The sequence below is a fragment of the Lissotriton helveticus genome, chromosome 4_1, assembly GCF_964261635.1.
Source record: "Lissotriton helveticus chromosome 4_1, aLisHel1.1, whole genome shotgun sequence".
Lineage (NCBI taxonomy): Eukaryota > Metazoa > Chordata > Amphibia > Caudata > Salamandridae > Lissotriton > Lissotriton helveticus.
In genome coordinates this window covers 1,027,602,781-1,027,627,522 of record NC_136063.1, presented here as the reverse complement: position 1 = coordinate 1,027,627,522, position 24,742 = coordinate 1,027,602,781, and the positions used below count along the sequence as shown (strand labels likewise).

The following is a 24,742-nucleotide window of genomic DNA, read 5'->3' as shown; positions in this document are numbered from 1 at the left end:
TGTCAGAGAGCACAATTTGGTGAAATGAAAGGCAGTTTGGGCCGTGGCAGGAAGAGTAAGGTGCATCTCTTAAAGATCAACTGGAAGTCCCAGTGATCCACTGTGATTTTCTCTCAATGGGTGCAAAAATGGGAACCTTTCCTCTCAAGCTGAAAAATACTGGCTTATATGGAGGGGTGTGGTCAGAGACACTTGTAGGCAGCCGAGCCAGTGGAAGATGGCAAGGATGGTATGTGCAATACCAAAGGGGATGATGGACTGTACTTGCTGCTGTTGATGATGGCATCCTCTAGATTCATCCTTGCCCCAAAAAATATATATTGCTGCTGTGGGGACAGCTAAGTTCTGCAACAGCACATTTTCTGTACTGCTGATGGAAATGTCTCGTAGGGGAGACTAGGCACAGCGAGAAAGACACAGCTCGGTTGTTCTTAAAGTGTCCCAGAGAACAGCCCGCTTATTTGACAAATACGTGTTTGGTATGAAGGGCCAGACGATATGAGCAACTTCAACATCACCGGACAAACCTGTGGAATGTACTCCAACTTGTCAGGGCAAATGTAGGAAGCTGGCTTTTTATGTGGTAGTGCCAATGTAAGGGCACACCATGAAATTAGTACAGACAACTCTTATTGCTTTACAGGGCTTAAATTAATAATCCCAAGTGCTCTATTTGTGGTAGTGTGGTCGAGCAATGTAGGGTTATCAGGAGGTAGTATTAAGCATCTGCTGTACACACAGTCAATAAATGACACACACCCACTCAAGACGAAACTTGAAACCAATTAAGAAAAATAAAAGATTATTTAATTTTGGACACCAAGGTCATCGGAATCAGGTAAGTACTTTCAGAGGTATAGATTTTTGCAGTATAAGAAAATTCTCAATGTACCAGCAGCAAGGAAGGGTCTGGCGCCAAGTTAAGTGTAAGTTCTCGTGGTGACTGATCTCTTCTGTCCTTTTTTGGTTCCCAGGTTGTTAAATCTGAGTTCCTGGTGTCAGGGGTGACCTAAATACTGAATTTAAGGGAGTGTAAGGTAGTAGCCAGTGGGCTACCTACCCCTGGGGTGACTACACCCCATTTATGACCACTTACTGTGGACAGTGGGCATACAGCTGATCCAGAGTTCCTAGGTTCAGCTGAAACAAGACGGTGAAACCCTTCTTCAAGTGTCCATTCCCACTTCAGACGGAACTCCTTAGGGGTGTGGGTGCGACACGCCTACTGATTAGCTAATTTTCTTGCCTGCTCTGGTGTGAAATAGGCCAGGCTTGGAGGAATCTGGGACCTCATATTAGAGGTGGCAGCGGCTTTAAAGCTCTGCCCTGGACCAGTGCCAACATGTCAGTTGAGTCCAGGTTGAACTTTAATCCCTGTTTGAAAGCTTGCAAACCAATGCTGACCAATCTTAAAAGGGCTTTACATGTGGTCTGGAAAACTGTACCACTGGCTGAGATTAATTCAAAAATTCTTTCCATCACTTTGTTTTTTGTACAGGAGATTGATAGCAGTCCACCTTGCCAGTTCCCATTTGGAGAAGAAATAGCAGACCAGAAGGCATGTGGCATTTGCAGTGTGGAGGGCACAGCTCTTAGAAGCCAATACTTTATATCTGGTTTTTTAGACTTGATGTCCAAACTTTCTAAGCAAAAGACATTCATGTTCAATTTTGAAGTAGTAGCTTGGACCACCAAACTTTCTGGTGAAGTGTGTGGCGATGAGAGTTTTGTGTAGCATGGGGCAAATCAGTGCTTTTTGGCTCTTTAGCTGGTGGCTACTAGCAAAAAAGGTTTTTCCGAAGCAGCCAGAACAGGCTCAAAAAGAGCTTCACTGAAAGGAAGCAAAGTCTCTGCAACTATCGAGAAAGAGCTACATGATATCCTTCAAAATGCTAGACTTAGTATCAGCTTCTTCTGCACTTTGTACCGTCATAGGGAACGAAACAACTTCATCTGATGGAGGATCAGAGGAGAAAACAATGTTTTTTGAAGAGGCATGTAGGCCACTTGCATTTTGTAAATCAAGATATGAGACTGAATCAGTGTGGTAAGGGGGAAGAAGGTTATTAGCCTCCAAATCATCATCTTCTGCAGCGTTATAGTCATGCATAGCAAGGGCATCATAGTCCCACACAAAGAGTTCTTCCAGAATGCCAAATCTCTGGGCCCTAGGAAGATGTTCTACCAAGGGCTCATAGTCAAATAATGCCTTAACCTTCTCCTTTTGCACTCAGATGAGCTCATCAGAATCAGGAGGCTTCAAAGATGGTGCTGAACGATGACTCAGTGTTCAGCAGTGAAGGCAGCACCGACTGACTGTGGACTGGTGTCTCAGAAGGAATTCACTGAATCCCACGGAAGGGGGTGTAGGGATTGGAGCCATCAATCCAGCAGGAGTGGGCTCACCCTTGGAGAGTGGCTCTTACAGCGCTAGACCTGGCCTGAATAAATCCAGCATTCAGCCACTGGAGTGGGAACCTCCGGCTTCATCTATTTACATTTTTCCAACAACAGGGAATGGCACGGAGGGTTCAAATGGTAGCCAAATCAGATTTGAATTTCTCCTCCCTCAGGCACTTTTGTGTTGTTTTTATTTGCATGAACGTTATTTTGGAGATTGTGCTCAGTCAGGAGACGACATCTGAAGGAGAGCATTTTAGCGTGTGCCTGGGGATTTCGGCTAGTACACTTATGGACTTGGGGTATATTTGGAGATAGGATGTGTAGAATGAGGGGGGTCATAGTCAGATTCAAGACAGCATATACAGATGCCATGTTGCTCTGATACGGACATCTACTTAGGTCATCTGCAACAAGGTTTAGCCCCTGAAATTTTAAGAGTAGGCATTTGACCTAGTTGCTGTCAAAAAGCTGGGGAATTTCTTCTGTCCAACATTGGAAGCACTTCGAACCACACTGATGAGGAGCTGAAAAAGAGGAACGGACAAAAGTGCACCAATTAGTGCCCAATATGTTCATATGTCATCACATCTGGCAGGTACAGCAGCAGCGGAAGCTGCGTGGCACCAACTAGCAACTCTGGAGAGAGATTTCTGGGGACACCATGTTTACCGCAGAAATCTGTATCTATCTGAACGAATAAGGACATGGCAAACAAGGCTGAATTAGAATCAGTAGATCACAATAAGAGTACAATGCATGACTAATGAGGACATGTTCCTTTCAACAAAAATGAAGTTGAAAGAGGCCGCTATCCTATGAAAAAGACATGCATAAGCTTCAGGGGAAGGGAGAAACGTTTTATGCCTTTCAAGACTTATTGAAATAGACAACTCTGGTGTACCATGTATTAATCATGTTGAACTTCTTCAATAATATATTTTTTTGTTTTACTTGAGAAACACATCCATAAAAGAGGAGAATTTGGCAAGCCAATTATTTTTAAGGGTAGCAATACTAATTCAGCCATCTATGCTACTACAGAAATAAAAAGACTTCCAACGCATTAGTGGCTTCCCCTGAGTGCCAAACACTATTTCATGCTGGACAGCTTTTGGACTGTGTCTGCAGATAGAGAGATCAGAGTTAAGCAGTCATCTCTGTGTGATCTCTCACTGTGGACCACACAGTTAACGAGCTTGAATACCCGAAGGTGAAGCTCAGCCTTTTTGTCCTTCGAAGTCAATACCATAAGAAATATTAATATGATGACAGTAACGTTTGTAATTTACCGCAAAATGTCAACCAAAAGTGGAGTATTAAGCGGTATATGAACAAATAATTTCTGTAAAACAGTTTCTTACCTGTACTACTTCATAACCAAGGAGCTTCAAATGCCTCTGCTTGATAGCTTCTTTTCCAAGGAGATGGTGGCTGTTGGCGCAAAATCGTCTGTGACCATCAATACAGAGGGCTATTCTGGAAACCAAAAATGTGCATAAGGGGTAATAGCAATGAACGAGTTTATTTTTTAATTTTGAAAAAGCAATCTGTCTTAACACTAATCTCTTCCATTAATAAACAGTGTGGATAAGGCAGAAAGTGAGCAGATATATGTTGAATCAGTAAATGGACTACGTCTCGTCCAAAAATATTTCAGATACATTCAGTTTAAAATAATTTAGAACATTGCAGCTAGATTGCGAACAAAATGTCGAACACAAGCTACTAAACATTCTAGCAAGCCACCACAATAACTCTTCTGCAGTATGGCATTCTAAATCTCGAATAGATCCGTAAGCTGTAGCCAATCAAAACTAGCTTACTTGAAAATATGGTGGATGAAAATGTATCTTGAGCTTTACTTGCCTCCTTCAAAAAGTTTTGGAATTAAACTTTGACCATGGATACCAATGTCAAAAGAACACTCAAAAGAGGCCTTTTATCAACTGGTTTCAGAATTTGAGACAGTAGCCATTATAAAAGGAGATGCACTACTTTGGTGGAAAAAAAGGCACTTCTTTCGTTTAATGCAAAACTATAGGTTCTATTGAAACAGTACCATACCATTACTATACAACATAATTGCAGGGTATAATTGACTGGAACTCAAACTTTCAGAGGAAACCATCTAGTAGACGGACTTGTTATCACTAGTAAGGATACTGAGTTTAGATCTGCCAGTCAGGCTTTTAGCACAAACTACTATTGTTTGTCTGCAATCTGGATTAAGTGGCGCAAAGATAAAGATGTTGGAGTCATTGAGCATGAACATTTACCTGTGATGGGCGAAATAGGGGAACATGTGGTAATATCCTTCATTATATAGGGTTTTGACAGCTAAATGCCCTTCCTGACACTATGGACCCTTGCCTTTAGCTGAGACCCATACCACAGGGTGAGCAATAACATTGGTTAACATTCTTTTGGGTACATAAAACAAGGGAAGGAAAACAGGTTGTTCAGTCATTCTCATTTGCAGAATCTCAAGCCTCTGGAACTCGTGCCATGGAAAACTGAGGGAAGCCAGATGCGATTCTGTCACATGACTTGAATGAGGACACATGGAGGAGGTGTGTTAGTCTGTGTTGGACGTGTGCTTCACTGATGGACTAGTGATATAATGCAGACTGAAGACCTTGATAGTTTTCTTTGAGAGTTGTCCATGTCCATCTACAGCACACTTGATTGCACATATTCCATTCCCCAACACCTGGTGAACCTCCGGAGGTTGGCAAGGGCAGATAACCATCTCAACTGCTTGTCCAGAGTCAGTTACCAGAACCTGATGGTAGAGGGCGAATAAATCGAAGCTTTGAAGCAGCAAATCCACCTGAAGGTGCGGAGCCTGGATCCTGCAGCTGCTGCTGACGTCCCATATGTCCACCTATCCCTTGAAGGTATCAGTAGCTCTGCTATGGAGATGGCACTGGTTGGGACGGTTGCTCTTGTCGAAGTTGGCCCCTGGAGAACCCCTTAAAAACGATTACTACTGTGCTGGAAGGTGTAGCTTGAGTTGCATGGTGTGTAAAATGTGTGTGTGCATGTAAGGAGTTTGAATTGAGGGTATGTGTGTATCTGGAACCAGTGCCGTTCCCCGAGGTGTAATGTGAGTTCCGTGTGGGAGGTTGAGGGTGAATGGATTGCAGAGTTCTGGATGTGTTGCAGTCTTCTAGTGTGTTACTTGGTGAACCGGGGGTAATAAGTGTCCCCATAGTCCAACTTGCTGTGACAAGGGCAAGAGTGACAGTTTTTCTAGTGTAGCTTAAGAGCCTTTTGAAGATCTTCATTGGCATTTTCAGGTGGGATGCAGTGACGGCGTTGACTTGAGCGGTCATGTCCAGTTTGTGGACGATGATTACTCCGAGGTTCTTGGCAAGGGTTTTGGGTGTGGGTCCAAGTTTGGCTGGCCACCAATGGAGTCTCATGGTGAGGTGTTCTTGCCGAAAATCATTACTTCGGTCTTGTCGGTTTTTAGCTTGAGACAGATGGCTTTTATCCAGTCAGCGACTTCTGTCAGGCAAACGGTGATTTTGTTTCTTGTGTTGGGGGTCTGATCCGAGAGGGAGAGTAGGAGTTGTATGTCGTCTGTGTAGGAGAGGATGTTGATGTTAGGAGTCTGGAAGACGTTGGCCTGAGGGATCATGTATGCGTTAAGGAGGGTGAGACTGAGCTAGGAGTCTTAAGACACTCTGCATATGAGTTTGCAGGCTACCGAGGAGTAAGGTGCCAGGTAAACAGCTTGCGTTTCATCTGTAAAGGAAGAGCAGATCCAGTGGAGAGCGGGTCCTTGGATGCAAATCTCATTACATAGCCTCTAAACATTGAAGGACATGACAATTAGAGCTCCCAGGGCACCTCCAGAGAACTTGGTTGAAAGCATCCAGGTATGCCCGAGTCCATTGTAGGCACTGTGTCACCTAAATCTAAGCCGTGCTTAAGAATCTGTATCGAAGTATTCAAACATTCACTCATCAAATCACAGAAGGGCTTCTTCAGATAGTCAGTAAGGTTTACAACGGCCATTGTTGATGATTCCCACAATGGGGGCTTATGAAGAAATGGAATTTGTCTGAATTGCTGGGCCAAGAAAAGCTTTCTACAAGGCAGCCAATACAGGTTTCAACAACAGAGAGGTTCCGGGGCTGCTGAAAGAATGCTACAGATTTGCAGTCAGGATGTTGCATTTTGATGCTTTAATCAGTAAGAACAATTCAGCACCTCTGCTGCCTCAAATGAACAGGCTTTCTTAGAAGGAGGTCCAGAAGGGTAGGGAATCTAGAATGCTGAATATGTGTCAAGACCACTAGCATTTTGGAGGTCGAGGTAAAGTCCAGTTAAGGGAGGAGGAATTTCCTCCATGCACTCATAATACCTCTGTTAGGCATGTTTAGGCATAGGAATCAGGGCTTAAGAGCACTGGGCTCTAGGGAGAGGCATAATGAATGGCTGGTCCCTGGGGTGGCCCAAGTATTTCTCGCCTTACTTGAATAATGTTCACTGGTTTTGAAGGCAGATGAGGTGCCAACATGTCTCCAAGGGTGGCTCCAGACACAATAGTATATTTGGTGCTGTGGATAATGGGTTGGCACCTTAGTGTTGAAAGGCTTCTTCTCAAGCATCACTGAGGCCAGAGCCTATTGGGGGTGTACAGTTGGGTGGCGTCAGATTGGAGCCAGCAAATCGCTAAAGTCACAGCATCAGGCACACCCTTGGGGATTCACCTAAAGAGTTGCAGGGCAGTCTGAATATATTCAAGTTTTTTGTGGAACCGATTTGGCACTGCAGATTATGATTAAGAGATAAGCATTGGGGAATGCGACAGGTGTGTTTCTGAACAATTCGCCAAGCGAGGCAGTTTCCTTGAGGAAGATTTTTCCTTCATGTGGCATTTTCTGTCTTTTTTATGTGAGGGCACCTTGAGGGATTGGTCCCTGTTTGGAGACTTACTTTAAGGAGAGAGAACGGACTGCTTTTGAGTGCCCTTCTGGGCTCTAGGCAAAAACAAAATTGCTTTCCATTTCCTGATGGGCTTCAGGTGCGTGTAAGTGCAGAGGTCAGAAGCCAAGTCTTGCAGTTGAGCCTATACACCAGATGCAGATGTCATGGGAACCTGACAAAAACATATTGCAACACTGTTGGCAGGGTTTAAAATGAAATGGTTACTTACCTGTAGAAGTAGTTCTCGAGCTTTAGGAATTTTCTGCGTTCACATGTGTATTATTCCGTCATCTAGTAGCTGGGTCCAGAACGCGCCTCTTACATAGTAGTCTCTTCTCTTTTTTTGCTGGGTGTCGACAGTCCTCACTGTTTGGTGCTTAGTATAGCCTCTCCTGGCTTCGTGCTCCCTCCCCGGAAGTCTCCACATGTTGTCGCCATTTTCAGATTCTTGTTTACACTGGAGATGTTTATCCCTTTAATGTCCAGTGGGTTGTACCCTCCGAATGTCCCCAATTTACTGGTCTCGTCTTATTTCCTGGGGAGGCGGGTGGGTCGCCTGTGAATCTAGATTTTTTTTCTAGCTGTAAAACTACTCCTAGAGGTAAGTACCATTTTGTTTTGCTGCATGAATCTTTACTGGATTGAAATGCTGTGCACTGACTTTAAAGCAGTTTCCTCATTGTGGTGGTTGATCTAAAGATGAGATTGAGCTTGTAAACAGATGCTTCAATACTCAGTACCACTAGTGCCTCTCTGTTTACCTGAATGTCAACACAGCAGTGTTATGTGAACGTGTATACTGACGACCATGTGGCTGCCATACATATAAACAAACACACACTATGTAGGTGGGTAGACAAACAAGGAGTGGAGAGCACTGCTTTGTTGGGACAAGAACCCTCACTCACCCAAAGGTGACATGCTTCATCATAGGGTCCCGTCCTCACACAAGGACCTAAAGGCACCCAGTGTGGGCTACAACTCCCCTGCAGGGAGGAGCTGAGGAGTTCTACAGCACGATGAACACTACATATGTGGGGAGAGAGGGGAAGAGTGCATATGCAGATGAAAAAAATATGAGTAAAACTATCTCCTGGTGGGCAAACAAGTATTTTGTTCTTGTGCCCCCAATGGATAGGGTTACAAAAGCGAAGTGAATCGGGATTGTGGATGTTACCCTATTATATGGTCAACATGTCTCTGCCAAACGGTACTTAAAAATTTCTAGGCATTCCTCAGGACCAGAATATAAGTGAGTGGACTGTTGACGGTTGAGCGGATCCTTACATACATGCCTAGGTTTTTTTTTTAACGCTCACTGGATCACAGGTTTCTTCTTAAATGAGTTTTGAAAAGCTGGTGCCGGACCCTGGTGCCTTTTAATTTCAGTAATTTACATGAGTAACTGCCTCGGTCTAATTCTCCGTTCTATTTCTGCGTCTAGTGTATCTTACTAAGATGGTGGTGCCACAAGAATAGCCAATGAGCTGACTGTATGGCCTCTATGTTCTTACTTCTACACATATTGTTTATATATCAGGGTGACACATATATATCTTATGGCATAGTCACTTGATACAGGTGAAGTACTGGCAGTAAGAGGGAACAGTTCTGAATTGGTCCAGTTAACGTGGAGACCAGAGAAGACACCAAACAGGATTATCTCCTGAACAATGGGGGGCTAGATTATTCGTAGGATAACGGATAGACAACAAACTATCTTCTGCATGAAATGAGAGTAGCAGGAGGCCAGGTCGAAAATGTAAACCTTGATGCATATGTTTCTCTTGTAGCTGGCCGACCAGAGGATCCATTGCTATAATAAATAGGAGTGGTAACAGATAACTTCCCTGTCTGTTCCCCTGGTAATTGTAAAGAGATCCGAAAGACCGTTGACCCTCAGGCAGGATACAGGGTTGGAATATAATAGCATAATAAGTGATATGAACCCACAGGGTATTCCCAACTTATGCAAAGTCGCTTGATGAAGGACCATTTTTAAGAGTCAAATGCTTTCTTTGCATCAAGCAGGGCCACACAACTGCCTGTACGTCCGGGGATATCCAATAGTGCACAAGTTCAGGGCTGCTGATCTGTGGGGAACAAAGACAGTTTTCTTGGGTGAGATAATAGTGCCCATTAACAGCGAAAACCGCACTCTGAGGACTTGGCCAGTATTTTATTGTTGAAATTTTGTAGCTGCTAGTTCTTGCCAGATTTCAGTCACAAAATATTCACTGCCTCTCTCAGCGAACGCGGTCCTCGGGTAACATCTCAAGGAGATGTGATGCGAGAAGGTGTTTGTAAGCTTTGTAAAAGGCTCCTGTGAGCCTTCCAGGCCAGGGACCTTGGATCCATCTAAGGAATCTATTGCCTGGATGATCTCCTTGCAAAAGATAGGCTCTCTCAAAAATTGCTGTTGGCCAACTGTCAGCCTGACTAGTGTGTTTTCGGGCAAAGTATTCCGCATGTACAGTGATGCCCCTGCACGCGTGTAATATCTAAGAAGCTCACATATAATATCCTGATTATCAGTTACTTGACCAACCTTGGCCTGTTGCAACTCTTGTATATAACCACTACTTTTTACTATTTACTATATAAAACATTGTTTTTTTATCAGTTTATACCGTGGGAGACAATGCGGATTAAAGGCCATAACTGCCGACGTTGGAGCTGGGGAACCAGGTTCGAGTCGCTGTATCAGCGCCCCTATACCTTTCAGGTTGAGCTCGCAAGACTGAAAAATACAAATGCCACTAACGTCTCAACGTCACCTCGCTTGGTATCAACGGTACTCGGGCTCTGAGGGGTGCATTGCTGGGGTGTTCTGAAGCTCTGCCCGTCCTGCCCATAAAGTGGCTATGAACTAAGTATCAACAGTTTGGAAACAGGATTCTTGCCAGTGTGCTACCACGGCAGTCACTCTCACACTTTTGTTGGGCTATCGCATACTTCCCAAAGTACACCATTTACCTTTTGGCCAGATCTCAAAACTCGCCAATTAGTGTTGCACGACAGTGAAAATAAGGCCTGTGTCACAGTTGGGACTATATCCGATCAATATCGTGCAGTTCAGTGTCCATATGGGTCAGATGGTTACGTAGATCCCGCAGCAATCCAGAATGTTTGGAAATACACACTCCACATATATATATTCCTTGAAAGTGTCCACAGCGTAGAATGCTGAGCAACAGAAACGGTATTAAGTGTGAAATACTGGACGATGGAATCCCTAAGTTCAGACGGAAACACCTCATCAAGCAGAGCATTGCATGGAAAGCGCCAGTAACGTTCCAGGTCTCCCTCAGATGGCACCTACAGGACCCTTTGTACGGGAGAGTGACCTGATAACATACGTGGGAGATGCTGCTTGTGGTAAATGAATGTTGCAGAGTCCACTTGGTAAGTTAAGATCCTTTATTAGCAAGTTCCTTCCAGGTAGATAGACAGGTTAAGATTGTAAGGAAAACCCCACCAGGAGCCCGCTGTTAGCAGCTCAGCCTGATATGACCAACTGCCACAGTAAGTAATAGAAAGGCACAGTGAGCTAGAGGGACACCCTGGCATTCTATGATGTCATAGATATCATAGTACAGTCTAGCCAGAGAAGAACAGTGGAGAGGACATTTACTACACTGCTCATCTACCAGCCAAGGCGCAAGGGTCGCAGAGAGTAGCTAATGATGTATATGAGTCCAGACCCCATGTGGTGCAGTCTAGCATGTGTACCCATGAGCAGTAACATGTTTCATGTGCTATGCATCTCTCAAGGCATTTTATAGGATGTGGCATAAAGATTAGAACTACCGACGTTGGATCTGTGGAACCGGGTTCAGTCTCGGTTCAACATCCTGTGATTCTGGGCAAATCACAATCACCCTTGCCTACCAAAAATGAATGTGTCCTTGTGTAATGTAACTGGTGCTCATGTAAAGCGCTCCAATACCTTCGGGTCGAGTTCGCGCTATATGAAACCGTTAAAAAAAATGGCCTTGCATTTGTGATCCACCCCTAGCCGTAGGCACTAGTCCATAGCCCTTCAAAGGCAGGCGACCGACCCCGTACAGGCGTTTCAGCTGCAATAATGTGTGATTGACCATCACTCCCCGACACAGTTTTAGGTGTTGAAACGTGCCAGACTTGTCCCAACCGGTCCAGAAATTAGTCAGGGGTAGGAGAAGAGATCATCTTAAGAGCGGGTACCATCTGCTTCTGTGCTGCTGCGTCGGCTATCTAAACTCCTCCCCCGGCTGCTGCAGTGGGGTTACTGCAGGTCCCGGCTCAGCGCGCCAGCCTTCCAAAGAATCGCTCAAACTGTCAATCAGCTGCTAAACACTGCACAGGCGTGCAACACAAAGTGCAAAACATCAACGTAGAAACGTGCACACGTACAACTTGCAAACAATGTGCAAATCTGTAACACCATAATATGTAAACCAAAATGTCCACTGATACAACTGTATGCAAACATGCAACAACATAACGTGCAAACAAGCAAGTCAGCAAAATGCAGATATAATGCAAATAAACTCAATCATAACATTTGCTCCAACAATGTTGACTAATTGGAACTGGGGGAGCAGGTTCGAGTCTCCATATCTTGGGATTCTGAGAAAATCTTTCAATCTCCCCGAGCCAACAAAAAATACTGTGTGTCCGTCTGTAATGCAACTGGTGCTCATGTAAAACGCTCCAAAACCTTCGGGTCGAGTTAGCTATATAAAACTGCTAAATAGATACATACATAAAGTCTGTGGAAGATCCTTGACATATAGTAACCAAAATCCGCCAAGTTTTCTGATTGTGTTAACTGTGTTTATGTGATGCGCAGGCAAGACTTTATAAAAACCAGCAGGATCTACGAAACTGTGTACGTCTTTCTGACTCATCGAAAACCTAACGTCACAGTGTTTTTCCGCAGTCTCTTGGAGCATTGGCCAGGAATCGCGTTGACTTGGCTGCCCGTGGGGTCTGGAACAGGGCTGAATCTTCCTCCAATTAATGAACCAGGCGCCAATGGTAAGATGAAGAATTTTCTGTAGCATGACTTGAGAGGGACGCCTGGTCTTCGGAACATCGGGTTAGACATCCGCAGTCTGCATTTTGAATGAGTCTTTTTACTATTTACTATATAAAACATTGTTTTTTTATCAGTTTATACCGGGGGAGACAATGTGGATTAAAGGCAATAACTGCCGACTTTGGAGCTGGGGAACCAGGTTCGAGTCGCTGCATCAGCGCTCCAATACCTTTTGGGTCGAGATCGCAAGACTGAAAAATACAAATGCCACTAACGTCTCAACGTCACCTCGCTTGGCATCAACGGCACTCGGGCTCTGAGGGGTGCATTGCTGGGGTGTTCTGAAGCTCTGCCCGTCCTGCCCATAAAGTGGCTATGAACTAAGTATAGGGTGACCAGATTTTCAAAATTAAAAACCGGGACGGGCACAAACATAGAAAAAGGACTAAATGTTCTGTTTCAGGGCTATATATATATATATATATATATATATATATATATATATATATATATATATATATATATATATATATATATATATATATATAGCCCTAGCGCTGCGGGTTGGAAGTGGTGGGAGTTATCCTTGGATATATATATATATATATATATATATATATAGATACATACATGTATATATAAATAAAAAAAATTAAGAACACAAAAATATATATTTGTGCTCTTTTAATGAAATGTATTTATACATTGCCTCCCGTTCTGAGAAGAGCACCAGGGTCCAGCTACTGCTGGGCCTGGCCTTGCCCCGTGGCCTCTGCAGCCCTGATTCACACCTCATTAAATCCCTCTGTGCTGCTCAAGTGAGGCGAAGCAGCACAGCAGGAGAGGTAAAGAACTGAACTTCTGCCGCCGTTTCCTGGAGGGCGGGTCGCAATGTGAGCCTGCATAACACTAATTAACTTGCAGGTTCACCCGACCCTTGTTTAAAAACCGGGACATTTCTTTTAATTACCCAGGCACTACCCAAAAACCCGGACATTTCTCCAAGTTGGAGAAAAGTGTCGGGACACCGGGACACCTCTCCAAAACCCCGGACCGTCCGGGGAAAACCGGGACGTCTGGTCACCCTAACTAAGTATCAATATGTATATCTACAGTGTAGGACAGCGCCGTGAAAGCTCGTCAGAGTTTGTACGTAATCATGAGAGAATGAACAACGTAGCTTCAGCTGGCAAGGTTGCTTGGTGGGTTCATGAATCTGCTGCAGAAATGTATTTGTAAACGCACCCGCCCGACTCACTGCCCACCCTTCCGAATCCAATGCCAATCAAACCCAAGGGGGGCTTGGGGGAGGGAGCCGACCGCCGGGAGGTCTCCTCCCCCGGGCGGTTTGGGAGAGCTGCGAGGGGTATCTCTTTAAGAGGAACAGAAGTTTCTAGATTTGGGCTGGTCTAGTAGGACCAGTATAGCCCAATTATAAACTCCCCTCCCACTGCCTACCAGCCACCATTTTAGGTTTGGTGACCTGGTGGCTAGGTGGGCTTATAGCTTTTTTGTCAGGGTTTTGTGGTGTGAGGTTTTTGTTAGGCCTTTTGTTAGGTTTATTATATCAGTATCTTTGGCAATGGAGGATGCCCGTGTGATCGAAGCGATGCGCCTGCTTGCTGAAGCAGGTCGCATGGATTTGGTGACAGGAGGTGGGCCGGCGCGACCCCAGCGCCAGGCTTCAGCTGGCGTAGTTGCGGCGGTATTGGCGTGCTCGTCGCCGAAGAAGAGACGCCCGAGCCAGGTAAGCGATAGGGGCCGGTCCCGTACTAGGAAGCCGGCCCCTCAGCAGCTGACGCGTGTGTCTGCGGGGGAGGTGGGAGCCCCGGCGTCGCGCGGCGCTTCTGTGGAGGGCGGGAGGGAGGCGTCTTTTGCTCCGGCTCCCCATGCGTGTGTGGCGGTGGGGGCGGGGGGAGCCCCGGGCATGCCTGGCGTTATTGTGGGGCAGACGCAGGTGTCGGGAGGCGCGCTTCTTCCCTCCTCAGCGGCGCGGGCGGCAGTGATGTCTTTAAAGGAGCCGTTGGGTTCTGTCCCTTCATCGTCAGGGAGGCGGGGACGAGGGGGCCGGGGACGGAGCAAGAAGCGCTCCGCTTCGGACCCTCTGGTCGAGCGGCGCTTTCAGCATGCAGAGGTAGTTTCTGCGCGTGGTGCGCGCAGAGGCTCCGTTCAGTTTGCATTACCAGGTGTGGATCAGGAGCGGGTTCAAATTGGTGCACGTGACGCTCAGTGGTTTGTCGAGGAGTCACAGTTTTCGAATGAGGCGGCAACTGGAATGTTTTTAACCCCTTCGAGGCAGTTGGTTTCTGTGAGGCAGGATGGAGAGCAGGGGGAGTCGGGCTTGGTGTTACCTCATGTTGGGAGGGACTCAGTGGGCCTGGCAATTTCTTCTGGGCAGGTGGTTTCTGGGCAGGGTGCAGATATTGATTTGGTGGATGTTGGGGGTAATGTTGGTAGCCCCTTATTATTTTCCACGCCTGGGTCTTCAGTGGGTGATGTTCTGTCTGTTGGGGGGGGTTCTAGGGGTGAGGGTGAATGGGCCCAAATGGGCGAAGGAGGTTCGCTTTCTGGAGTAGCTTTGGGGCAGGGGGCTCCACGTTCGGGGGATTTTGGGTCTTTTGCTTTTCTGGGAGGGGATGACAGTCTTCAGAGAGACGACAGGAGTATATCAATGGGGGGGCGCGTATCCTTTCTTCCTGACCATAGTATCCCACGATATGCTGTTGGTACAGGGCCAGCAGTTCTTAGTTCTTCTGTGGTATTTAACACTGGAAGGCTTTGCACTCCTGGTGCACTGAACATAGGGGGTGTGGGCTCCCAGGGCACGATGTTGGAACATGGTAGGGGGGTTGGCCCTGTGAGTGGTGGGGTGGTACAAGGGCCTAGGGGTGCAGTTCCGCTATTGACTGGTGATACCAGAGGCCCATATTTTATGTGTGGTTCCCCAGGGTGGGAGCATTTTGGCGCAGCAGGTCTCGCGCAGCGGAGTGGTCGGAAGGAGGGTGCGGGCCACGAGTGGCGTTCTAGAGCTCCTATTCAGCCTTCTTCTTCTGTGTTAGCAATGGATAATTTAGATTGCAGTGAGGATGAAGAGGTGATAGGTGGCTCTCCGGTTAGGGAGGTGCCTTTGAGATCTACTGTTCGAGGACGTTCTTTGGAGAGGGGTCAGATCCTGAGTGTGGATAGTGCTTGGAGGGGGACAGAGCCTGGTTTGAATGTAGTTTGTAGGAACACTAGCACACCAGTCCAAACCTTTTCTTTTCAGGACAGGGATAGGTGCGGAGGTCCAGACTTGGCAGGGCGCGGTCCAGTCCCATCTCGCCAAGGGGAAGTGAGGAGAGTGCCTAGCGCGGCCCTCTCTGTTCCACCGAGGGATCCCGCCGCGGCCAGCACACGAGGGTCTGGCGTGACCCCGCTGGCCCCAACGAGTAGCAGGTATAGGTGGCAGGCCTTGCCGGCGGCTAAGGAGCTACAGAGTCAACGCACAGGGAGGTACAGGCGCGTACAGTCTGCTCCCCCTCCTGGAGTTTCAAAATCATTTAAATGTACGGTGGTTGATACCGGGTTGGGTAAGACCCGTGGTGATTTGTTGCATACCAGTGTCGATTCAGTGGTGTTGGACTACGACGAAGAGAGTCCTGAAGAAGGTGAAGTGCGGGATCCGGAAAGGGGGGTGCCCTCTCATGTTTCTTCTAGTGTGTTACAGGCTCCAGTGGTCCAAAGTCAAGTGCAAGGGAGAAGAGAGCACGGCCCATCGAGTAGGGCGCCTCGCAGACCGGATGCATTGACCTCGGAGACACGGGCGGAGCCATCGAGAGTGGTCTCTCTGTTGCCAGGTGAGCAATCAGCCACACAGGCCAAACCTACGATGGTGTCTGTGGGTACAGGTGGTGAAACCGAAGTGATTAGTGGTGATGGCCGTCTGGTCAAAGGTCGATATGTAAAAGACACAGCAGTTGGTACAGATGATGTGGTAGACATTACGAACAAGGTGGTAGGTGGTGTTATGGCTGGTGCTTCCAGCAAGGTTAAAGAGCCTGTGGCCAGTAAAGAATTAAAAATCAAGAAACTGCCTTACATGGGGGTTACGAAACCGTTAGGTGCTCATCTCATGTTAAGTACCAAGGAACGAATTTGGAATGGTGAGTATGTGGAACTACTGAAGCTACTCCACAGGGAAGTCCGGTCTAAAGAGGGGTCTAAGGAGGAGGAGTTTGAGCTGGCAAAACGCCCCAGAGTGCCTTTAACTATTGAAAACTGGACAGCTGCATTTTTGATTTATGCCAGTGTATATTGCGAAAAGTTCCCTGAGCGCAGCGTGTCCCTTTTTAAATACATGGACGTCATTCGCAAGGCCCAGATCACCGGGGGTGGTTTTGCTTGGTCTCAATATGATGAGGAATTTAGGGCCAGGATGGCTTGGGACCCGGAGGCTAAGTGGGGGGAGCTGGATAATGACTTGTGGCAACACACAATGGGGTCAGCGTCAGGGGGGAAAACCATTTTTACGGCCAGTGGTTTGCCGTTAGTTTACCGGCCCTTTCAGGGGAAGCCCACCCGGGGAGGGGTGGGGGCCACTGCAACCTTGCACTCAGGGTCTGGTTTCTGTTGGGAATTTAATAGGGGCTCCTGTACCAGGGAGTATTGTAAATTTAAACATGAATGCTCAGGTTGTGGTAGGAAGCACCCGTTGTCCAAGTGTTGGGACAATCAGCCATCGGAGGGTACACATGGAAAGCAAACGGTTTCAGGAACATCAAATACGACTTCACAATTTTCAGGAGGAAGGGGATACAGAGGTGCTAAGGGTGCTGGGTCCAAGGGCTCGTACGCCAGTTAAGTTAGAAAAGCTGCGTATTGCCCTCCATGGTTTCGAAGATCAGTCAGCAAAAGTTACACTGTTGGAAGGTTTTCAGTTTGGGTTCCGACTCGGTTACTTAGGTTCTAGGGAACGGAGGTGGTCTGCCAATTTAAAATCAGCTTCTGAACATGCCACAGTGGTACAAGACAAACTTAATAAGGAGGTACATGAAGGGAGGATGGCTGGCCCGTTTCACGATTGGCCGATCCATAACTTGATTGTTTCACCGGTTGGAGTTGTCCCGAAGAAAGAACCGGGACAGTTTCGGCTGATTCAACATTTGTCATGGCCTGAAGGGTCGTCTGTTAATGATTTCATTGACCCAGAGGCAGTGTCTGTCTCTTACTCTTCGGTTGACGTGGCCATGTCACTTGTTGTGACAGCGGGCGCAGCCGCTGAGATGGCTAAGTGTGACATCAAGTCTGCTTTTCGGTTATTGCCTGTCCACCCGGACGATTGGAGCCTTTTAGGTATTCAGTTCGCTGGTAAATGGTATGTGGACAAGGCGCTGCCGATGGGCTGCTCCATATCGTGTGCCTTGTTTGAGTGTTTCAGTACTTTTCTGCAATGGTATTTTTTCCCATCAGTCCGGTCATACCCTGGTAACACACTATCTCGATGATTTTTTCTTTGTCGGATCCCCGGGCTCCGCGGAGTGCCAGAAGGCTCTGGACACATTCCAAGGGCTCATGGAGGATTTGGGAGTTCCTTTGGCTCCCGAGAAAACAATGGGCCCTGCCACTGTCCTCTCCTTTTTGGGTATTGAAATAGACTCTGTGCTTATGTCTGCTCGACTGCCCGAGGACAAACGGGTCAACATGATTGACTTACTGGATGTGATGTTGTCAAAGAGAAAAGTGTTGGTGAAAGAGATTCAAGTGCTTTTGGGTCATTTGAATTTTGCCTGCAGAGTGGTGAGAGCGGGCAGGACATTTTGTAGGAGACTGGGCAGGGCTTTGGCAGGTCATCATTTGCCCCACCATCGTGTTCGTCTGTCTGCTGGTGTCAAGGAGGATTTGAGAATGTGGAAGTTTTTCCTGAACTCCTTCAATGGTGTCCCCTTGGTCAGAGAGGTTGACTTTCAGTGGGATGTACAAATGTTTTCGGATGCTGCTGGCAGTGATGGTTTTGGGCTCTTTTGGAATGGCAAATGGTGTGCGGAACGTTGGCCCGATGAATGGTTGAATGGAGGTCGCAGCATCACTTTCCTGGAACTGTTCCCCTTATTGGTCGCCTTGACACTGTGGGGGGAGGAATTGGCGCACAAGAAAGTGCTGTTTCGTGTGGATAACATGGCGGTGGTGGAGATAGTGAATCGCCAATCGGCCAGGGACGAACAAGTGTTGAAACTTATGAGAGTTTTTGTTCTTGGTTGTTTGAAACACGATATTCATTTTCGTGCTTTACACATTCCTGGCGTGGACAATGACATTGCGGATGCTCTGTCTCGTTCACAGTGGGGGAGATTCCGTGGACTGGCGAGGGATGCGGACAGATCCCCGACTCCGATGCCGAGTCATCTGTGGCACGTCGGCGAGGTCGGGTCGTTCAATTGGTGGTAGGTTCTCTGTCTGTGTCCACGCGTTCTGCGTATTCCCTTGCGTGGAAGGAATTTCTGGAATCTGGTGCTGTCAGAAGGGAGGATCTGTCGAGTCGGTCGGATGATGTGGTCAACTTTATACTGGACCTCATGGATAAGGGTTTGACCAAAGTAACCATTGCTGGGAAACTGGCGGGGATTGCTTTCATGGGGAAGTTGTGGTGGGGCTATCCTCCATCTGCGGGGGAAATTGGTAGAAGGATGCTTGAGGGCTGGGCCAGGGAGCAAGGGCACGTTGGTAGATCCAGAGCCCCTATATCTTGGCAAGTTCTTGCCAGGTTAATTACGGTTTTGCCTTTAGTTTGTTCGGATGATTTTGAGGCATGTCTTTTCTCAATGTTGATGGCGTTCATGTTTTTTGGTGCTTTCAGGGTATCGGAGTTGTTGGGTTCAAAATATAAGTGTGGATTGTTTTGGAAGGACGTTTTTTGTTATGATGAGGGAGTTCATGTATGGTTGGCCAGTTCTAAAACTGATCAGACGGGTAAGGGGAAAGGTGTGTGGTTACAGGCATGTGCTCCGAAGCTTACTTGCCCTCTACTGCTGGCGTGGCGCTGGCGTTCCTTGTGTGGGGGTGGCGATGAAGTCCTGGTTTTCCAACATATCAATGGCACCCCTGTAACACCTTATCAATTGCGTATGGTTTTGCGCAAAGCGCTACAGCACATAGGTCTCGATGGCAATATTTATGGTACTCACTCTTTCAGAATAGGTGCAGCCACTGAAGCTTTTCACAGAAATTGGTCTGAAAGGGATATTATGCGATTGGGGCGCTGGTCTTCTAACTGTTTCCAGCGTTATGTGAGGAGCTCGGCGGAGGAGGCGCATGCGTCATCCTCCTTCACAGGATTCTAACTCTCTTTTCTTTTTCAGGATCCGTTGCTGGGCCTCGCTCCTCGGTGGTAACGGTCTGGATAGTGGGGCATTCCTTTGTCAAGTGGGCCAGAGTCCAGGCAGCGAGGAGTTACTTTGGAGATCTACTTGGTTTCAATGATCGAATGTTTAACGTTCTTTGGAAGGGTAAAGGCGGGATGCTCTGGAGAGAGTTGATCCCTTGTTTGAACAACAACATGGTGGGCGGTGTCTGCCCGGATATTTTAGTCATTCATTTGGGAGAAAATGACCTATGTGCAACGAAAGGTGTAGTCTTGCTGCGAGCTATGAAACGAGATTTAGGCCTCATTAAGGAACGGTGGGCTGGGTGTCATGTTTTTTGGACAGAGTTAATCCCTCGCAGGATATGGAGAGGAGCGGTGAATCCCAGGGCTGTCGATCGGGCTAGGAAGAAAGTGAATTCGGAGGTGTCTCGTTGCTGTAGAAGCCTTGGTTTCAGCAGGATTTCACACAGGGACATTAAGTTTGAGTCTGTTGAATTCTTTAGGGATGATGGAGTTCATTTGTCCCGTGTGGGCATGGAACTTTACTTGTTGGAGATTCGTGAGGTATTAGCCCGGGCATTGGCCATGCAGCGCTGATTTTCTGGTTTCTCTTTCGCTTCGCGGTTGGGGGGCAGAAAGGGAGGCGTGTCTTCCCCGCCTACCTTTCTGGGTGGCGGTGTTTTTGGGTATCATTACGGTTTTAGGCAGATTGCTGGTTGAGTATTAGTTCGAGTATTTCTTTGACAAGTGCTGGGGTATGTTGGTCATGGTTTGACCGTTCAGTTTTGTGAGGGGGGTATCTGCAGGAGTGCAGGGTCAGGCAGGGTTTATGGTTATGGAGGACCTGACCGTTGTTATTGCAATTGTGGTTTGACGAATAAAGTTTAACGATGACGTATGTTTGTTTAATGACGAAATGTTTTATTGATGATGTAATGTTTTATTGATGACGTAATGTTATAATGCTGTTATATTGTTATTGATGTATTGTTGGGAGCGGGAGGGCTCAAATGTTTTTAGGGGTGGGGGAGGGTTCGGGGGGCTGAGTTTGTAGTTATTTATTTATTTAGTGAGGTTTAGTTTTGTAAGGCGTTGCCAAGGTTTGTGTTTGTAATGTGCACCTGTGTCTTAATAAAGCGGCCTTTTACACACACAAACAACTTTTGGTCTACTTTTCTCCCACCCCTCGCCCTCTCTCCCAAGGGGGGCTTGGGGGAGGGAGCCGACCGCCGGGAGGTCTCCTCCCCCGGGCGGTTTGGGAGAGCTGCGAGGGGTATCTCTTTAAGAGGAACAGAAGTTTCTAGATTTGGGCTGGTCTAGTAGGACCAGTATAGCCCAATTATAAACTCCCCTCCCACTGCCTACCAGCCACCATTTTAGGTTTGGTGACCTGGTGGCTAGGTGGGCTTATAGCTTTTTTGTCCCACCCTCCCTCCCCCAATTTTTGCTTTAAATGTTCCTTTTTTCCCCTCGCTGCCCAGTTTTTTCCCATTTTGGGGGTTTTGCTCCAATTTTCTTTTTTAAGTAAAAGGCTGTTTTGTGGGCCACCGGTGTGCAGGGGTTTTTCTCTTGTATTTGTATCCGTCGCTAGACACAGGTGCTGTGCGGTGTTTTTGGGTATCATTACGGTTTTAGGCAGATTGCTGGTTGAGTATTAGTTCGAGTATTTCTTTGACAAGTGCTGGGGTATGTTGGTCATGGTTTGACCGTTCAGTTTTGTGAGGGGGGTATCTGCAGGAGTGCAGGGTCAGGCAGGGTTTATGGTTATGGAGGACCTGACCGTTGTTATTGCAATTGTGGTTTGACGAATAAAGTTTAACGATGACGTATGTTTGTTTAATGACGAAATGTTTTATTGATGATGTAATGTTTTATTGATGACGTAATGTTATAATGCTGTTATATTGTTATTGATGTATTGTTGGGAGCGGGAGGGCTCAAATGTTTTTAGGGGTGGGGGAGGGTTCGGGGGGCTGAGTTTGTAGTTATTTATTTATTTAGTGAGGTTTAGTTTTGTAAGGCGTTGCCAAGGTTTGTGTTTGTAATGTGCACCTGTGTCTTAATAAAGCGGCCTTTTACACACACAAACAACTTTTGGTCTACTTTTCTCCCACCCCTCGCCCTCTCTCCCAAACCAGTGCCATTGAGCGTGCACACATCGCCCCGATTGTGCAAAGCGCGCGGGTGCGATGCACACAGCAATATGAAGTCTCCGCCGGCAGTGAAGGACAGCGCTGTGAAATCGAAGATAATTTAACCGGAGTGTAAGACGAGTGAAGTATAAAGTGCAGATAATTGTGCAGACGGGTCAGCCGTGAATGGATGAATAGCAGGGGCTGCCCTGAACGTCACATACAGCGCCATACACTCCCTGCCCACGAGGACTCCTCTCGGTAGCTCTGCTCCTCCCGCAGTGGGGCCGAGGGAGCTGTGCCTTCTGCGGTGGGGAGGCCGCGGTGAGAAAATCATCAAGCGAGGTACCACAAAGGCAGAGGTACGACTCGAACTAGAGCTCTGTATGTGAGCATCAGTACAGAGGTTTGGCTTGAACTAAAGCTCTGCATCTGAGCATTAGCACAGAGGTACGGAGCAGAGGTATGAATTGAACTGTGAGCTTCAGAACAGAGGTAGAACTCGAACTAGAGCTCTGTTTGTGAGCATCAGCAAAGAGGTACAGTGCAGTGGTAGGACTTGAACTGTGAGCTTCAGCACAGAGGTACGACTCGAATCAGAGCTCCGCATGAGAACATCTGTATAGAGGTACGGCCTGAACTAGAGTTCTGCTAGTGAGCATCAGCAGAGGTACAACTCGAACCAGAGCTCTGTGTGTGAGCACCAGTACAGAGGTACGACTCGAAGTAGAGCTCTGCGTGTGAGCATTGACACAGAGGTACAATCATCAGCACAGAGGTACAATCATCAGCACAGAGGTACAACTCGAACTAGAGCTCTGTTTGTGAGCATCAGCACAGAGGTACAGTGCAGTGGTAGGACTTGAACTGTGAGCTTCAGCACAGAGGTACGACTCGAATCAGAGCTCTGCATGAGAGCATCTGTATAGCGGTACGGGCTGAACTAGAGTTCTGCTAGTGAGCATCAGCAGAGGTACAACTCGAACCAGAGCTCTGTGTGCGAGCACCAGTACAGAGGTACGACTCGAAGTAGAGCTCTGCGTGTGAGCATTGACACAGAAGTACAATCATCAGCACAGAAGTACAATCATCAGCACAGAGGTACAATCATCAGCACAGTGGTACAACTCGAACTAGAGCTCTGTGTGTGAGCATCGGTGCAGAGGTACAATCATCAGCACAGAGGAACGGCTCGAACTAGAGATCAGTTAGACAGGAGAGAGTGAGGTTGTGAATACACAGATGTTCATTCTGGGACTGGGGAGTAATGGCCATAAAAAGGTATCTATGCTGAGCCCGCGAGGCTGCAGTCAGCGTGTGCCTGGTCTACAGGCTCTGACTGATGACATAATTTGTAGGTTTTGTCGCTTGCCTTTTAGATCCCAGTGGGACTAGTGGGGCACTAGCCTCTGCCGGCATTGTAGGACAGCGCCGTGAAAGCTCGTCAGAGGCTATGTTAAATCTCCGCCGGCAGATGGCGCTGGAAAGATGAAACTTTATGTCAAAATGAGAGGCAACATGTAGCGTCCAAAGATTAGGTGCCGGGAGCTGGTGGGTACGGGGGAGTACTAGGAAGTCTGCAGAACCTTTGGGAGGGAGAGTCGGGCGGTGTATGTGACGCGCAGGGCAGCTTTTCCCCTTCATCCTCCCATGATCGGTAACGTGAGCAGCGCTCCGGAGAGAAGTCCTTGTGGGGAGAGAGAGTAGGGCGGTGTATGTGGCTTGCAGGGCAGCCTCTGCCGTTCACCCTCCTGTGATCGTTAACATGAGCACAGGGCCCGCTCCAGGGCGGTGTATGTGACGTGCAGCCTCTGCCCTTCATCCTTCTGATGTCGGTAACAAGAGCAGCGCTCCGGAGAGGAGTCCTCGTGGGGAGGGAGAGTCGGGCGGTGTATGTGACGCGCAGGGCAATCTCTGCCCTTCATCCTCCTGTGATCGGTAACATGAGCAGCGCTCCTGACAGGAGCCCTCGTGGGGAGGGAGAGTCGGCGGTGTATGTGTCGCGCAGTGCAGCCTCTGCCCTTCATCCTCCCGTGATCGGTAATGTGAGCAGCACTGACTGGAGCTGTGACCTAGGTTGCTATGACAGGCGTCTGAGCTGAAGAGTGGTGTTGGAGCAGTGTACAAGTAGAGGCCTGAGGTGCAGGTTTTCAGCAGGAAAAGAGACATACAGATACAGGATTAAAACGCCAGTGAGTTGTGCACTATAGCTCTTCGAAGATGATTTAACCGGTGTGTAAGTGAAATATAACGTGCAGAAAATGGCGCAGACGGGTCTGGCCGTGAATGGATGAATGGCAGGGGTTACCCTGCACGTCACATACAGCGCCACGCGGGGAAGAGTAGGGTGGTGTATGTGACTTGCAGAGCAGCCTCTGCTATTCATCCTCCCGTGATCGGTAACGTGAGCACAGGGTCGGCTCCAGGGCGGAGTATGTGACGTGCAGCCTCTGCCCTTCATCCTCCCGTGATTGGTAACGTGAGCAGCACTTAAGTATACGTCACCCAAATGCAGCTCTTCCACTTGAGTGCGTTTACCTTTAGGCGCACACGCTGGCCATTCTTGTAAACAAGTACAAACCCGCGCACGATGTGCGATCTAACTATATCCCGAATAAGGACATCAAAGAAAGCAAGCTCTCACCAGGCAGCTGACGTACACTTTTGTCTTTTTCTGCCTTCCCACTTGGACGGCCTCGGCCTGCTTTCCTTCTGGCGTAAAAGGTTTTTATTATCTTTATGGGACCATGTGTTTTGGCCCCATAAAGATAACAAACCTTTTACGCCAGCAGGAAGTCAGGGTAGACCGTCCAAGTGGGACGGCAGAAAAAGAGAAAAGTGTATGTCATCAATACCTCTTTCCCAATGGCCGGCCACCGTTTAGCATAAACGGTGACGCCGGCCAAT

At 47.5% G+C, this 24,742-nt stretch overlaps 2 protein-coding genes across 2 annotated transcripts in view; one reads left to right on the top strand and one right to left on the bottom strand.

The window, feature by feature from the left end:
* The window catches only part of FASTKD3 (FAST kinase domains 3), a 164,601-nt gene that overhangs the window by 20,211 nt on the left and 119,648 nt on the right, over window positions 1–24,742 (bottom strand). The window contains exon 6 of the mRNA XM_078687628.1: window positions 3,765–3,879. Coding sequence (XP_078543754.1) covers window positions 3,765–3,879 — 115 coding nt within the window. The remainder of the gene's footprint in view (window positions 1–3,764; window positions 3,880–24,742) is intronic.
* LOC144827417 (uncharacterized) lies at window positions 14,853–20,693 on the top strand. Its single transcript, XM_078685737.1, has 2 exons — window positions 14,853–16,200; window positions 19,699–20,693. The coding sequence occupies exons 1-2, from the start codon at window positions 14,910–14,912 to the stop codon at window positions 20,298–20,300; spliced, it is 1,893 nt and encodes a 630-aa protein (XP_078541863.1). The 5' UTR covers window positions 14,853–14,909; the 3' UTR covers window positions 20,301–20,693.